The following is a 16,554-nucleotide window of genomic DNA, read 5'->3' on the forward strand; positions in this document are numbered from 1 at the left end:
GATGACAGTATCCTTCTCGTGGGCTGTTGGGAGGAGTAACTGAGAGGGTCCTGGGAGGCACGAGGCTTGGCACGTGCTGAATGCTCAGCAGAGGTTCGTGGGGTTGTTACTCCAAGTTAGGGGTACTGCTGCTTGGGCCTCTGCCCAAGAGACGCTGTAGGGCACTCCCAGGTCTTCCTCTGCCAGGCTCTAATCTGTGCTGTGTGCATGGACCATTCTGAGTCCAGCTCTCAGCTCAGCTACCTGGTAAATGATTTCATTTAGTTTCTTGCCAATCCCAGGTCATATCTTTTCTAGTACTAGACTCAGCAATAAGCCTCTTTCTTTATTGCTATGTCTCCTTTTAAAATGATTTCATTTAGTTTCTGCTAATGTGTTGCTGTTCTTTTAATCCACTTGGGGTTAGAGTTGGGGGAATCTGACAGCATTTTTCTTTGGAAGACTATTTCTAAAGATAAAAATGTTTGTGATTTGGTTTGGGGCTCCGTGTTCTTAGAAACTCAGGGTCAGGGAGAACACCAAGGTCTCCCACCCCCAGGAGCCACAGGAGCAAATCAGAAAGGAACCGACATTACCTGTGGTGAAGGATGTGAAGAGTCGGACGTTGCCCTGGGCAAGGGTTCGGTAGTAGGACCAACTGAGGTACAGCACCAGGGGGATCCAGATGACGGGGACACTGTACCTGCAGGAGGGCCACCAGGGTGAGCGATACACATGCCCAGGGGCTCGACAGGGTCCAGCTTCCCCAGACATACCTCTCAACTAAAGGGAGGAATGAGATGATACCAAAGCATGTGCAGATCTGGGGTCAAAGGACACTGCTGAGGGAAACAAGAGAAAGTCTGAATCTATCTGTCCCCTGTCTCTAAGATGAGTTCTTGGCAGAAAAGAACTGTGTCCTTGTGGCTATGGACTCTGCAGCTCGACAGATGCTGACCTCTTGTGGCAAAGGAACTAATTGCAGGCAAAACTGTTCCCATGAGCATTAGAGGCTGGAAACCCTTCATTGGAATCTGGAACAGGACAGGGATGGCATTCGGAGTGGTTTCTGGCTACATGCTGGGTTGTCACTCACTCAATGGAGAAACCGTGCACAGGAATGGATTATGCCTATGGCATGTTCCACTGTCGCCCAGAGCTTACAGTATAGCTCTGGAATGGGTGGTGGGCAGACCCACTTGTCCTTTCCCCTATCATATCAGACTGGCACCAGTGGCACCATCAGGAAGAGGGGCAGCCCACCAAGGACGCAGCGCAGGGCTCACCAGACAGTCTTGGTGAGGGACTCGATGAAGTTTGAGTTGAAGAGGCGGATGGGCCTGGTCACTGGCTGGTGGACCCACTCATCATACTTCTCTCCCAAGTGGCCTACCTGCCACAGTAGGGGCTTCTGCCAGTCTACCAGGTCCTGAAAGAGACAAAGTCAGTGGATACTTGATGCTCACACCTGCACACACTCATTCTCCCAACTCCGAGTTACAGTCCCCCAGCCCCATCCTCCACCTCATGGGGTCTGTATGGGGTTACTCACCCTCCCAGTTTAGTGCTTCAGGACTGACCACACCACTCATCTCAGCTCCTGGCCACAGAATTGGGATCTAGGACAGGCTCATGACCTAAGCTGGTGCAATAAGCCATCAGATACCCTCTCTTCCTGCTGGAGTTGCTAAGCTAGCAGGGCATGCCCCTGGAGTTGCTAGCCTGCCCGAGGACTCAGTGAACACAGAGGATGGCCAAGGCAGGATCTAGAGACACCGAATCCAGGTGATGACACCCGAGCACCCAGATTCAGTCATGCCTGACGCTTGAAGTCTGGCCCAGGACTCTAGGTACGGGAGCCAATATATTATGTACTAGGAATGAAATAGGCCCTTTCTCCTCCACCATGAGCTTTCATCTTGGTGTTGGCCTGGGCAATACATTCATTCACTCATCCCTTCAAACAATCATTCATTCAAAAATTTGCTTGATATTTCATATATATATATATATATATATATATATGTATATGTATATATATATATAATTCTATGCTAGGTGCTGGGAAGAATAAACAGGAATGTGGAGACTATCTTTGCTTTGTATAGCTAAGTGCTTAATTAGAGTTCAGACTCTGGAGTCAGGCCTGGGTACAAATCCTGGCTCCATCACTTACTGTGTGACCTTGGGCAAATTACTTGACCTCTCTGAGCCTCAGTTCCCCCAGCTATGAAATGGAAGTAATAATAATGGTACCTGTATAAAATGCTCAGCAAGATGAGACATACCAGTCAAGACAGTTTAGTGGTGATGCAGGCGGGCTGAAATTAGGAGGCAGAGTGATTGGTACCAAGACCTGGGTCCAGGGTAGAAAATAAGGACTTTGTAGAGAACTTGGGGTTTGGGTTAGAGCTCATACAACATGGAGGACTTGGCAAGGGAGAGAGGAAAAGATAGAAGAGGGAAAGTGGAAAGAGACCTGCAGTTGAGAATGATTGTGGCCCATTTAGTACCTTGACATTGATCTGAGGGAAAGCAGGAAGAAATCTATTGAGGATTTTAGATGACAGAACACTCCATATCAGACCCGGGAGTTGGCATTTCATCCTCCAGGCCAGTTGTTTCCAAGCTAAGGATTATGCCTCCTCCAGGGATACTCACAGGCTAACCCTCAGAGGCAGGGAGAACATATTAGACTCTGTTTGTGACATACGTATCTCATCTTTAAACCATATTTGAATGCTTTCTAATGCATGTAATATGAGCACATTAGCACATGCAAATAATTTATATATAATTGAAATGGACATATAATGGAAAATGTGGTCTAAATGTTTTACTTATAGGGATGTAAGATCAAAACGTTAGGAAGCCACAGCTCTAGGCAATGGGAGGCCCTTGAAGATTTCTAATGAGTCAGTGTATTGAGGCAGATTAATCTGGACCAAAACCAGTAAACCCAAACCCATAAAGAACAATGAATGAGTCGTGAAACCTGGCTCTGCCCTTTATCAGCCATGGGATCCTGGACAAGTGCTTGTACCTCTCGGAGCCTCTCGGTCCTCATGTCTATAAAGACAGGTGTGCCCACCACCCCTGATAAGAGAGGGAGAGACGTGCCCAGTGTCTGGCACACAGAGGATATCAATACATCTCCAATACAAGGGAGTCAGGTGGCTACTGCAGGTGAGAAGGGAGGTTGTGTCAGAAGAGAAAAGGAGAGGAGAGAGAGGTACATGGAGGAAGAACACTCAAGCCAGGGAGAAAGAGTCAACAGCGATTCTGAAACCTGCTTTCCCACAGCCCTGGCTGGAATCTCATCCTTGCACAGACTTCCCTGCCAAAGCTGCCTCGGCCCCAGCAGGTCTCCCAGCCCTACCAGAGGGGAAGCTAGCTCCACCATCACTATCTTGGAGCAGGGGTGTAAGGGTCTCAGGCAAACAGGGAAGGGCACTGGGCAGTCTCTTGGTGCCTATGACCAGGGAGAAAGGTCCAAAGATGGTTGTGGTTCCTGTTATGTGAACCCCGCCATTCTCAGGCGCTGGCTGCCTTCCTGCCTCCTAGGATGGAAGATGACTCAGGGCAGCCTGGAGCAGTCCCATCCAGCACCAGTTAGACCAGGCAATCAGCCAAACCCCACCTAGTCGCCATTCCCTTCCTGGCCCCAGTCCCCGCATCTCCTTGACTTTCTCCTTTGGGTTTAGCAGGAAACAGATTCAATGGGTGCATGCTGTCTCATTCCTTCTACTTCTCTGCCTCAGGTTTACACACACACACATACCACAACCACCCCCACCCCCCCAACCAGGAAAAAGAACTGGAGGAACCAGCTAGTGGCCTGTGTTTACACCCTATCTCGTGCAGCCTGCAGAGCCCCACCTCAGAAGAAGCTAGGCCAGAGTCATGGTGAGAGCTTGAGGCTTTGCAAACTATTTTGAGAATCATTAGGTTGGTGCAAAAGTAACTGCAGTTTTGGCAATTATTTTTAACCTTTTAAACCGCAATTACTTTTGCACCAATTTAATAACATTCATAGAGCATTTATTATGTGCCAAGCATGGTTCTAAACACTTTACATGAGTTAAATCATTTGATCCTTGCCATACCTCTAACTAGGCAAGAACTATGATTATTACCTTGCAGATGGGGAAATTGAAGCAGAATAACTTGCTCAAGTTTGCCCAGTTATGTCTTTTTGATGAATTGGGAAACAGCCATCCAGGTCCCTGGTAATACTCCTTGTCCCAAAGCCCACTTTGTCTGAATATAACAGAGCCACACCCGGCTTCTTTATACTTGGCATTTGCATCCTCTTTCTTTCAACCTGTCTATGTCTTTACATTTAAAGTGCATCTCTTACAGGCAGCATATAGTTATGTTTTGCTTTTTCATCTAGTCAGGCAATCTGTCTTTTAATGAGAGTGTTCAGTCCGTTTACATTTAATGTTGCGTTTGATCTACCATCTTGCCATTTGCTTTGTCTCCTCCATTCTTCCTTTCTTGTCTTTTTTGCATTAATCAAGTATTACACAATAGTCTATATTGTCTCTTCTATTGGCTCTGTAGCTAGGCCCTTTTGTATTTTCCCCTATTATTACTCTAAGGATAATATGCATCCTTAACTTACCACCATCTATCCCAAATGAAATGCCTGATTTTCCCCCCCAAGGTTATTTATTTATTTATTTATTTATTTATTTATTTATTTATTTATTTTAATTTATTGGGGTGACAATTGTTAGTAAAATTACATAGACTTCAGGTGTACAATTCTGTATCACATCATCTATAAATTACATTGTGTGTTCACCACCCAGAATCAGTTTGAAATGCCTGATTTTTATATGTTCCACTTTTGTATGTTACACATGACACTCTATGCCTGTTTTTCATTTGTACACTTAATTCGAATTAGCTACTTTATATAATGAATGCTTCCAATTATAGCACAGGCTTCGGCCAGGTGGGCCTCTCTCTGAGCCTTGCAGTATTTGGGCAAATTTTCACCTATTGATCCATTTTGCCCTTATTTCATAATGCGAGTAGAAAACAGCATAGGATTCATAAGCTTAATTCAGTTGAGACCCAGGAAGAAATGTCTAGGCAAGCAGCAAGCAGGGATTCCGGCCTGACTCTTACACTCTGTTGTGAAGAGACACTAGTACAAAAGGACAGAGCAGGTGTGGAGTGCTGGAGCTCGACCGCTGAAGAGGAGTTTAGTTTACAGGTGTGGTGGGAAGAGAGCCAGTGCTCCCCAACTCCCCACTCCCTAACACAGGGGTCTCTCATTTGATACCCCGTTACCCGCCTGCTCTTTGAACATGACTCGGTTCCTCCCTGGGTAGACCAGCATGCACTGGATACCATACAAATGGTGGACTTGCTAGAGTTGGTCCCAAGGCTACCTCTGATCAGCTCACTGGCCTTGGAGGGCCGTGAATCCAGGCTAGCCCCCAGGGCATTTCTGTGAGGTAGCCCTTCTTGGTGCCCAGGGAGGGTCAATTCACCCTGGAGCCTGAGGCACCACCTGGAGGAATCGTGACAAGGCACACTCTCTCTGCAAACATCCCCTCAGTTCTCAAAGGCCAACACCTATACTTCCACCACTGGGGCCTCAGCCCACTACCCCGGGGAAGTCAAGTGAGCCTTCCATGTGTGTGTGGAAAGCCAGGCCTGCTGACCTCCTCTCCATGCTATGGATGAGGGCACTGAGGCCCGGGAGGGTAAGTGATTCTTGACATGGGGTTAGTTGGTCCCGGAGTGGGAGCCTCCCTTGCTCCCTCCCCCCAGCTAGAGCACCCTTCACACAATCTCCCAGGAACCGGGACAGTCACTGTGTGCTCAGCCTTGATTTAGATGGTACATGCCCTGATAGGGTATCTTTTCCCAATCCTCTGTCAGTCCTGATTACTGAAGGACAAAGTCTCAGCTGAGTGCTAATATTTTCAACATCTCATTTGCTGGTCATTTCCAACATGGCAGCTGACTGGGAACTGGTCTTGAGAAGGGAGGAAGGCAAGAGATGAGGTGGGAAGGGATTCAAGATAAATGTCATGTCCTACTCTACCTGGCAGAGGTCCCCTGGCTAACCCTCCCACAAATGATCTCTTCCTCCCAAGCTGGTACCTGGTCCTGTCCCCTTCCCAACCCTACTTCCTAAGGCTTGGAGGACACAGGGAAGGCATCAAAGGTATCGGCAAAGGTCTGCTGGCCTCTGAAGGAGGTGGAGTGGAGGAAAAGGCCACTGCTTACGCATACACCTTCAGTTCCCAGGCATGTCGGGGCTTCCACAGCAACCCTCACAAGAGCAAATCTTCCTTTTACAGCTGTGGAAGCTGGTGCTCAGAGAGGGCAAGTGATTCCATGGGGAATGCCCAGCAAAAGGAGGACTAGCAGGATGAGGGTGAGGATATGCCTAGAAACTGCTCTGGAGTGGGCTTGTTGGGGGAGGGGGTGTCCACTGGTGAACTGAAAGACCCCAAGCAACAGGCTGGGCCCCAGGAAGCTCATGCAAGTCTGGGGTGAGATTGGCCAAAGCACTAAGTGCCAACTGTGTGTGTCCCATTCCCCTCCCCCATCCAGCTTTGCCCCTGTCCCAACGGGAGGGGGAGGGCGTCTCCCGGCTATGCCAGGAATGCAGCTGCCACAGGGCTGGGCAGGGGGAAAGGGCAGCCTGCTGCCCAGAGGGTGGGTGGAAGGGCGAGTGCTGCCAGATGGGGAGGGGGCCTCTCCCCTACCCATTGCCCTGTACTGGCGTACAGGGGCCAGGTGGCACGGAAGTCTTTCCCGAGGCAGCCCCAGCTTAGAAATAGCAAGCTAGGAATCTGCTTCTCCCCCGAGGGGAAAATGAAGGGAGTGGGGGGAGCTGCTCTGTGCCAACAGCTGCTCCCACGACCACAGCCATGAGCCAAGGCAATTGTTCAAAGAAATGTCCACCCAAACTTAGGAGCTCATAGCTCCAGGGCAGAGTTCTGAGCCAGGAAGGCAGATATGGGCTTCCAACTAGTGGGGGCCGGTAGGGCGGGGAATGAGGACAAGAAGCTCGAGAAGAATCCTAAGACACACTGTTTCTGCATCCTCGTCACAGGCCCCCCGGGCTCAGACTTCACATCTACTTTCCTTTGAAAGCTGTGATTTTGAGAACTAGGGCCTGGGACAACCTCATTTTACAGATGAGAAGACTGAGGTCAGGTGCTCAGCTACATATAATAGAGGTGACCTGCACGGGAGCCTGTCCCGCTCCAGAACCCAGGTCTTAACCCAGGGCCAGGAGGCCTCCTCTCAGCTGGTTCAGGACCCCTCTGGCTACGAATTCCCAACAGAGAGGCTGTGAGGGACCCAGCAGGGGTGTGTAGTGCGGGGCTCTTGGTGGCCTTGCAGGGGTGTCTGCAGGCCGTCTTATGCAGTCTATCTGGGCGCCTAAGCTCAAATCCACAGAGGCGGTTCTGGACCGGCCTCCTCCCCAACCCAGGCAAGTGGTAGCTGGGGAGGTGGCCTCAGGCTCCCTACTGTGAGGCTTCAGGGAGATGAGAGCGGACAGGGAGCAGGGGTGACAGGGCCGAGGCCTAGGGAATGGAGGAAGGCTGGCTATGCACCATGCAGAGAGCCTGTAGGACCTCAGTCCTGGGGACAGAAGAACAGCAAAGAGGCTCCACCCCATCCCCCCATCCTAAAGTGAGAGGGCTGGTCTTTCACTGGCAGCTCACTTTGTGATACCCCTTTGTACACCCTGTCAGATGCTCCTGACAAGCCCACACGATACCCGGGGGGGGGGCGGGGAATAATTGCCTTCATCTTGCTGAGGGAGAAACAGACCTGAGCCGTCTGTGGTCACGCAGGGGCATCTCCTGCTCCCAGCTGCCTCTTCCACTGCCCTCACAGGGACACAGAGGGCAGCGCCCAGCCTGTCTACCTGGTTTCTCCTGGGGGAGGCGGGGTGCGTATTTTGGGCACTCCTGAGCTCTTTGGAAGAGAGGCCAGGGGCTCTGGGCAAGGGGCAAACAGGGAGGAAAACTGAGAGCCTGGCCCAGCAAGGACGGTCTTGGGGAGGTCCCTGTAAATCCCTCCTGGCAGCCAGACCCTCCAGACCCCCACTCTAGGGAGGGTCAAGGGGAGAAAGGAGGCCCAAGGGGACCCAAGGGGATGGGGGTGGGGGGCGGGTAGAATGCTGGGAGGTGAGCCAGGGCTGTACCCACAGCGTGGAGGTTGGCCCTCCCCAGAGGAGGGCGGGCCAAGAGGCCCTTGTTCTGATCCAGGAGATGTTTTCCTGAGTTCTCAGTGACTTAACTGAGGGTCCTGAAAGGTTAACCCATGTGGCCAGTGTCAACATGTGCCAGGCCCCGGGGACCCTCGGAGCAGCCCCTGATGCTAATGGGTGTGTGTGTACGTGAACGTGTGTGGTGTGGGGAGGTGGCAAAGGGGCTTTGAGAGCCCACTGCTGTGTTTCGCTTTGGGACACACCTGGCTGCCTCCTAGGGAAGAGAGCTTTGGAGACACCTTCCTCCCTTCTGCCACCTCCTCTCCCAGTCATGGGCCTCAAGGGTGGACAGGCTCCAGGACACGTAGAGGGGTGCCGGGCAGGGGAGAAGGGCTCAGCAGTAACACTGGTGGGGCTGAGCTAACCAGCAGAAGGACTTTGGGCAGGAGACTTGAGCTCTTCCTCATTAGTTAAATCAGGATCTGATAATCTTATCTCTGCAGTTGTTAGAGGACTCATCAGATAATACCAGCATATTTAAAATGTTTGGCCCGCAGTGTCTAGCACACGGTAGGAGCTCAATAAAAGAAGTGTTAATTTGTCCCTAACTCCGCTGTCCAGGGACATATGGGCAGGAACTTCTGCAAACCCTTCAAATCATATCAGTTTCATCTGGTTCCCGCATGCTGGTCCCCAAAGTGGGCAGAGTGGAGGAGGCTGCCAGGGGAGGTCTCTGAAATGGACACAGTGAAGCAGGGAAAAGAGGCAGGGAGACAAATGGGACAGGTGTGCCCAGAAGCCAGGAGTGGTGGGCAGCTCCCGCCAGCTCTTCTGGGGCAAGTTTCAGGCTGGCTGGGTTCCAGAAAACGGAGACACGCAGGGTGGAGTACAGGGTGGAACCACAACCTGAGTTCTTGTCCCACAAGGAAGCCTGGGTCCTGCCCAAATGGGTAATGGGAGGGATGACAGAAACGGTTCCAATAAAAGCCCATGCAGAACCTGAAAGTCCGACAGTCAGGTGGCATGGCACCTCAGGGCACCCTGGGCTGGTTTCCTAGCCCTCCGCTGTCTTTTCAGAACCTTCTCCCTGTGCCCCGGCAGCCCCATCCCAGTTCCCCTCACTGTCCCCAACTTCTAGGGGACGTTTGGCCACAGGAGCCCAAGGCTCCCTTCCTCAGCAGCGCCCAGAGGAGCTCCCCTGGAGTACAAAACATGAAGGGTTAACTTTGGCAAGTCCTTTTGCCCCAAGAGCAGGTATGTAAACCCACCCCGGGCATAGGACTCCTGGTGGGAAAAAAAGCTGCTGCACACTTGGCCTCTCTCCACAGCTCAAGGGCCAAACCCAACAGCTCACACAAGCCCCTGGCCTGGGTCAGAAACAGATGCAGGGCTTAAATCAGACAGCCTCTCCACTTCTCCCAAAGTTTCTAGTATTGACCATGAGGTAGATGAATAAAAAAGAAAAGTAAGCAAAGCACTGTTCAGTCTCCCTGGGAAGCCCAGTTCGGAAGGCTGCGTTTTCTCAGGGAGCTGGGGGAGGCACGAAGCTGACCTCCCATCGCCACCCATGGAGCTGAGGGGGTCTCCACACCCTCTCTTGGGCAAGCCCTTGCCCCTCCCAGGGTCGCAGGAGGATGGGAGGAGGAAGACAGGAAGTGTGTGTGAGAGAGAATGACAGAGAGGTGGGGAAAGTGAGTCAGGCATGACCAGCCTGAATGTGCTGGCAAGGAGCCAGGAGCAGGCCCTGGAGGAGGAGTAACAGAGGAGGCCCCTCTTTCCTTGGGGGGTGGGCACAGGTGATAGTGGAACAGGCCTAGGTGGACTTAATCCCCACTTGCCCCTCCGCCAGGAGGTGACAGGGTTGGGGTTGGCCATGAACCTGCAGCCCACTGAGACTGGGGGGGCCTCTCCCCAGCAGGATATTTATCCATCCCTAGTCAGCTCTCTCTTCAGAGTATTTTCTTTCCAACATTCAATCCCTCAGCCAAGCCCACAGATGCTGGCCCCAAGGACCCCTCTTCACAACTCCTCTCGGTGTCATCCATGGGTCCTGAGCCCTGAGCTGGATGCACTGCGGTTCATTCTCTGGTCCTGCCCTCATCCCACAGCCTCCTCGTCTTCCACTGCAGCTCCTCCTTTCCCAGGGCAAGGGCCTAACTCCATGGTTTCCAGGGTCCTTGTTCCATTCAAGTTGGCTATGGCCCCCTCCATCCTGCCCACATACAGAACAAACATAAGTCCCCCAAACGCCCAGAGAAGTCGGGCATTTGCACCAAGAACCCCCTCCCCCAACCTCAGCTCCTGGGCAATAGCAACTATGGCCAAGCCCAGGGGTTGAGGTCAGGACACCAGGTCTCTGGTGAGCCCTCTGGGGGGCGCTGTGTTGCCCTGGGTAGCCTTTCCCTTGCATGGCCTTCTATTTCCCTTTTGGTTACACGCCTTTCGAAGGACACAGGCACAGAACAGCCTGTCCTAGGCTCTCTGGTAGAGCACCCACATGCACCTTTGTTGTGGGCTGACAGGATCCCTGAGACGTGGTGGCAATTCCCACCTGACAGATGCCATCCCCCAGTTCCTGGGGTCAGGGCCTCAAGAGTCCAGCCAAAGGACCCAGCAAACAACAAGCTTTCTGGAGTCTCCCACCTCTCCTCTGGCCACCTGTGTTCTTTGGGAGTGCTTCTTGCATCTCTTCATGTTGTACTGTTTACTGGTGGGCGTGTCTGTCCTCTCCACCGGGTTGTAAGTTCTCTGGGCACAGGGGCCTGCGCTGTTTCTTTCTTGTCCCACTATCCAGCACAGGCCGGGGACATTTATGGACATACCCACTCATGTTTATTCCAGGAGGAAATGGCAAAATGATATTGGGAAAGTCTCATGACCCAGGTTGGAGGGAAATGGCTCCCACATCTGGTTCCCTTCAGAGACCTCAGGCCATGCTGCTTCTCCCCACCTCCACTCCCACCTCTGACCACTCGGGACTGCCCTAACCAACAAAGGGGGCCTGCCTAATCCCGGCAAGATGCTGGCCTCTGCACGCCGACAGAGGTCTGCCATCGGCCTCTGCAGCAAACCCTGCACAGTTCCAGGCCTGCCCCCATCAGCCTCAGCAGCTCCCACGCTGGTGACTCTTACACGGGATCGTGCTGGTCCTGGCAGCTCTGCCGCGTGCACCATTGAAGCTGGGCATGCACTGTGCCCTTCTGGGCTTCAGGGGTCCATGTGGGAGCCCTCCCTCTGGGGTGTTTGGGGCCTGCCGCTGCACAGACCTCTCTGTGTGCAATTTTTCCACTGGCCATGCTTGTGTGCTATGGGCACCTGCTTCCCACACTCATTTCCCTGGCAAACTCCATGAATAACCACAGCTTTTGACTCCACACCCCCTCTCCTTGGCCCCGGGAACCCCTAATTATCATCCCAACCCCTCCTGTGCCGGTTACCTTGTCCCAATCCACGACTTTGAGTTTTGGTTCCATGGCTGAGTCTGTCTTCTGAGTGTTTGCAGAGCCTGCAGCCTCATTCTCCGTGGAGCTCTGGAGAGAGAGGGTATGAGGCGATTGCTTACAGTGGGTAAGGGCAGAGTCCCAAGCCACCCTGTGATGAGGCATCCAGGAGTGGCGACAGCCCCATGTTGGGCAGGGTGGGCGAAGGTCAAAGGCACTGAGCCCATTTGAAAACAGGAATATACGGCTGTGGGATGCATTATTCGCTGCATTTTTCTTCTCCCTTAAAAAAAAATAATTTCTGCAAAAACATGAGGTAGAAAGATCAGGGAGAGAAAAGAAGCTGGCAAAGAGACTGTACGCGAATGAGTGATTAGCAGGAAGCTCTGGGCAATGAGGTCCCTGCCAGCACCCCTCCAGGTCCCTAGCAGGTGTCAGGCAGCGGGAGTCACAGGGAGTCACCTGGCGGGCTCACTGTGCCATGCCTGATGACTACTCACCCTCTCCCCCCCACCCCGTAATTCCACAAAGCCCATGGGTCACAGGCTGGGCCACCCAGGTGCACGAGCCCACAAGAAAGAAAAGCAGCACAGAGTGAGGGAGACGGTCCCTCCAGGAACTCCCATGTGTGGCTCAGCAGCCACACATAGGGTGAAACTGGCAGAGGAGTGCCCCAATGGGTTCAAGGTTAAATCGCAGCAGCAAAGAGGCAAAGTCAGAAGGGAATGGAATGTACTGGGAAAATTACATGGTCCCAGCTGGCCCTGACGTCACACGGGGTGAGGCTGGACAGACTGGCACGTAGGTGAAACTCACGCTTCCTTGCAGGAAGAGTGGGTAGAGCACTTGTCAATGCGGGAGGACGGTGGCTGCCCTCTGAGTCCCTGTGACTAAAGGACATGGTGGTGTTGGTGGCCATTGAGGGGGCCTTGGAAGCTGGGTATTAGTAAGAACACAAGAAGACTGTTTTAAGCAGCCAGTTGGGGTTTCTACTGTCACAGTTCTTACAGTTTTGCTTCCAAATGAAACACGTGTGAAACTGACGGTGGCCGTGATGCTGGCATTTTATGGGAAAAGCCATATGTAAGCCAAATAAAATCGGGCTTCATGGTTTGGCCTTGGTCTGGGTATCTCAGTATTATTAGTGTGTCACCATGCTGCCTTCCTTCTTTAAAAAAGCATTTCTGAGGATCTCTTAAGGACAAAGAAGAGGGGACTTTATAGCACCTCATACAATCAAACTCTCTAAGTATCCAATATAAATGTCATATAATAATCTTGCCCCTTCTAATTCTGTTCCACCCTCAAAATACCTCAGAGTGTCCCCAGTCACCGAGCTATTGACTCTCCCTCTCTCCTGGATAGTTATTTTCTCCTGGTCACCTGAAGTCCTTTCTTAGGTAGGGTGAGCCAATCCTTCTCTGGACCCCCAACCCCACTCACTGCAACTCCATCATCTCTCTCAATAAAACAAAAGACACATTTTGGGGTCTGCTGTCCCAAGCGAGGAAGGGTTATCACATGTATGATCATTTAATGGTTTTGTCTGTGCTACACTTTTGAGACATACCTGAGCGGCAGACACAGATCTGTTTTGGGCACATCTACCTAAACCACCATTGGCAGCAAGAGAAAGGGTCATTGCCTGTGGCACCGGGCACAAAGCGCCCATCTGTCTGGCCCAGGCTTCTGTTCACTCCAGTCTGGACTGTTTTCTGAGAGCTCAAGTCCCTGGACAAGCCTCCCTTCCACTCACTGGCTGCCTCAGGTTTCCAGGGGTCACTCCTGGTTCTTTCTCTCTAGTACTGAACAGGCTCTTTCTTTTCCACCTGGCAGGCTTATACATATTTGAGGATGGCCAGTACCTGCCCTCTGCCATCTGCTTTCCTCCAAGACCCTCTTAGGACCTAACAGGGTCTCTAAGCATAACGGGTGGTCCATGCTCCTCTTCCAAAGTAGGTCTGATGGGACCAGTGCAGAAGCCAGAAGGGCTCGCACCTTCCTCAAATGAAATGTCGTATTTCAGGTTATGGGAACTGAGCTCCCATTGGCCCCTTTGGCTGCCATACTATGAGGCTCGTCACTTAGCATACGGCCACCTGAACTTCTTTTGTGGACTACTGCTGCTGGTGGCATGTGGAGAGCTCGTGTGGTCCAGGAGGTGATATGGACCGGCAGATCTACTCACTGGAGGGCCACAAACGATGCGTGAACAAGACTGGGCACCCGGAGTAGTGATGAATGGGGAAGCAGTAGGCTGTGGAAAGCAGAGGAAGCCTGAGAAATGGGGTCGTCAAGGGGTGTTTGCAGGGACAGGAAGCCCTGGCTCCATATCAGCCTCTTCTTCAGGGGCTGGTGGTCTCGGTGAAGAGGCCCCCTCCTCTTCCCTCAGTCCTTCCCTCCTACGGGGATCTCATCCATAGCCACTGCCTTCATCCACTCATCCAGACACACACGTGAGCATCCGCAACGTGCCAGGGAATCAGCTCTGAAGACTCCCCACATCTCTCTCTCTCTGACATTGGCCCCGCTCCTTGCCCCTGGAGGTTTCCAACTGCCCACATCATAGTCTGATCCAAAAACCCTACTATCACCTCTGATACCACATTCCTAAAAGTGAACATAACGTCCTTTGCAAATCGCCTTATCGCTGATTTCCCTATATTTAAAGTCTTTCCCCTGTATTTCCAAACTCCTCTCCTATTATGCCCCTGGATTAACCCGAATGTTTCCCTCTAGCCAGTCGGCATGATTGACCATTTTCTAACCATGCCTTACATTTTCCTTCTCAAATGTCACCCTGTCCAGGATGACGACAGAGGTTAAGATTCACGGATGCTTACTATGTGCCCAGCCCTTCAATCTTCATAACAACTGTATGAACTGGGCACAATCATCATTCCCACTTGACAGATGAGGGGAGCTAGGCACAGGGCAGCCCCACGGCTAGTGAGAGGTGGAGTCAGCAGCTGGACTCCAGAATAGTCTCTCGATCACCATGCACTTCTTTCCTAACCATTCTAGCCAGCAATGATCTCTTCATTTTACAACTTTTAGAAAATCATACTTCCCATAGGTCCCACAGCCTCACTTGGTATTTATAATTTCCTGCCTCTTGTGGTCTTTGTATGTTTGGGAAATTATCTTGCTTGTTCAATGGTGTTACAGATTCCAATTGGGCAGAAAACCACTATTTCTTCTTCTCAGGGAGCCTAAGAGGGGCTCTTGACACTATGAGATGCTCCACTCATATTAGTAGCTCCTGAGTGGGCCATGTTTCCATGCTGGTTCTCTACAAAATAGCCAAGGTGCCGAGACTCCTGCAGGGCTGTGGGCTTGGCTCTGGGAACGCAGCTCTGAAGCTCTGCAGGGCACGTGCTCCTGGGAAATGTAAAACAAATGGAGTGGGAATGTCTGCTTAGGTGAGAGAGGTAGCCCAGGACACCAAACACACCATCTTGGAACGTTACTGGACAGGACAGTGCCCAGATACAAGGGCCAAAATTCCAATAATTTGGGCCTTATATTCTCAGTGCCCTTTGGCCAAGTACACAGGATAGGCATGAGAAGAACTAAAAGTCCATTAGACTGATACAAGATTGCCAGCATTTTATTTTGCCAAATAAAAACATTTTTTAAATTACCATCCGCAGCATTTCATAAATAAGAGGAAATTTCAATACCAAATAGGTAGGAAAATGTATACTTTCATAGTAAAAGTCAGTTCTTCCCAAGGAAGGGCAGTTGGCAACTTTACACTGACATTAAAAAAGGGGGGGGGGAGTTCTATTTTAAAATATTTATTAATGCAGAAAAATTACAACCTAAAATTTTTGTTTTGTGAGCAGGAATTGTACATAATTGTTTTTCTGGTTCAAGGTGGTTGGTGTGGGGCCCTCAGATCTATGGGTAACAGGAAGTAGATCAAACATACACTTTGTTCCAGTTCTAAGGTTTTACTTTTAAAATTACTAAAAATCCAGCTTTGCACAGAGATGTTGGCTAAAAATGGAAACAGTACTTTTCAGGTTTTTTCCGTTCAACTGGAAATAGTCCGGGTGAAGTGAGGGAAGTGGAGGAGCCCCATGGCTCTCTGCCTCCTTCCTGGGAGCCAGGAGGAAGGGGAAGGAGCTCACAAGCTGGCCTCCCCAGCACAGAGCAGTCGGGGATGCTCTCAGGACAGGACCCTTGAATCGTGGACCAGCCTCGTGGGGGACGCTGCCCATGTAGAATGAGGAAAAGTGGGGAGGAAGGGAGGCGAGTAGGGGCCGTTCCCTCCTGGCCTCCTGCCTCCTTCTGCTGCCCCGACTTAACCACAGTTTGAGACTCCTGGAGCCACCAGGCAGTAATGCCATGAGTGACAGGCTTTTGGCAAAGAAATCCCAAACTGACATGTAAGCAAGGTGCTTTCTGGGTGGCCTCACTGGGCCACACCTCTCCCTGGCAGAAGCCCAGATTGTTAATCACAAGACCGTACAAACCTCCCATATAGGAGGAGACTTCAAGGAGAGCCAGAGCAAGCGACACGTTGGCAACACCAGCAGCAGAAATACCCTCAGGGACGAGGTAGTGTCCTCTAGCATGAGTGTGTCTTTCATTGACTATTTTTCGTAAGTCTAGTTGTGAGATTTCACACGGTCTAAAAGCCTTCTCCCATGCAGACAGGACAAAGCCTCCCAGACAAGGTCTCCCCTTCCCATTAGGGGGCTGCTTACATCTGAGCTTGGAGGGTGGGGCAGGGCGGCGGGGGTTCCAGGAAGTGAGTCCTGCGGGAGCCACTGCCCCACGCACACTGATCTGGGTCACATTTTCCAAACTTCCATGCCCCAGTGTTTATTTTATAGCTGAGCTGGGCTCACCCTTGAATTCCACAGGTAAACACCATGCATGAATCAGACGTGTATAAAGGTCATTCCTAGGAGCAAGGGTACAACTCAC

The 16,554-nt window shown here is 51.5% G+C and overlaps 1 protein-coding gene across 1 annotated transcript in view; it reads right to left on the reverse strand.

The window, feature by feature from the left end:
- The window catches only part of FA2H (fatty acid 2-hydroxylase), a 46,417-nt gene that overhangs the window by 11,054 nt on the left and 18,809 nt on the right, over positions 1-16,554 (reverse strand). Inside the window, exons 2-4 of the mRNA XM_033128639.1 lie at positions 11,614-11,706; positions 1,266-1,408; positions 576-682 (exon numbers count right to left, since the gene is read on the reverse strand). Coding sequence (XP_032984530.1) covers positions 576-682; positions 1,266-1,408; positions 11,614-11,706 — 343 coding nt within the window. The remainder of the gene's footprint in view (positions 1-575; positions 683-1,265; positions 1,409-11,613; positions 11,707-16,554) is intronic.

The sequence above is a fragment of the Rhinolophus ferrumequinum genome, chromosome 15 (genome assembly GCF_004115265.2).
Source record: "Rhinolophus ferrumequinum isolate MPI-CBG mRhiFer1 chromosome 15, mRhiFer1_v1.p, whole genome shotgun sequence".
Taxonomy (NCBI): Eukaryota; Metazoa; Chordata; class Mammalia; order Chiroptera; family Rhinolophidae; genus Rhinolophus; species Rhinolophus ferrumequinum.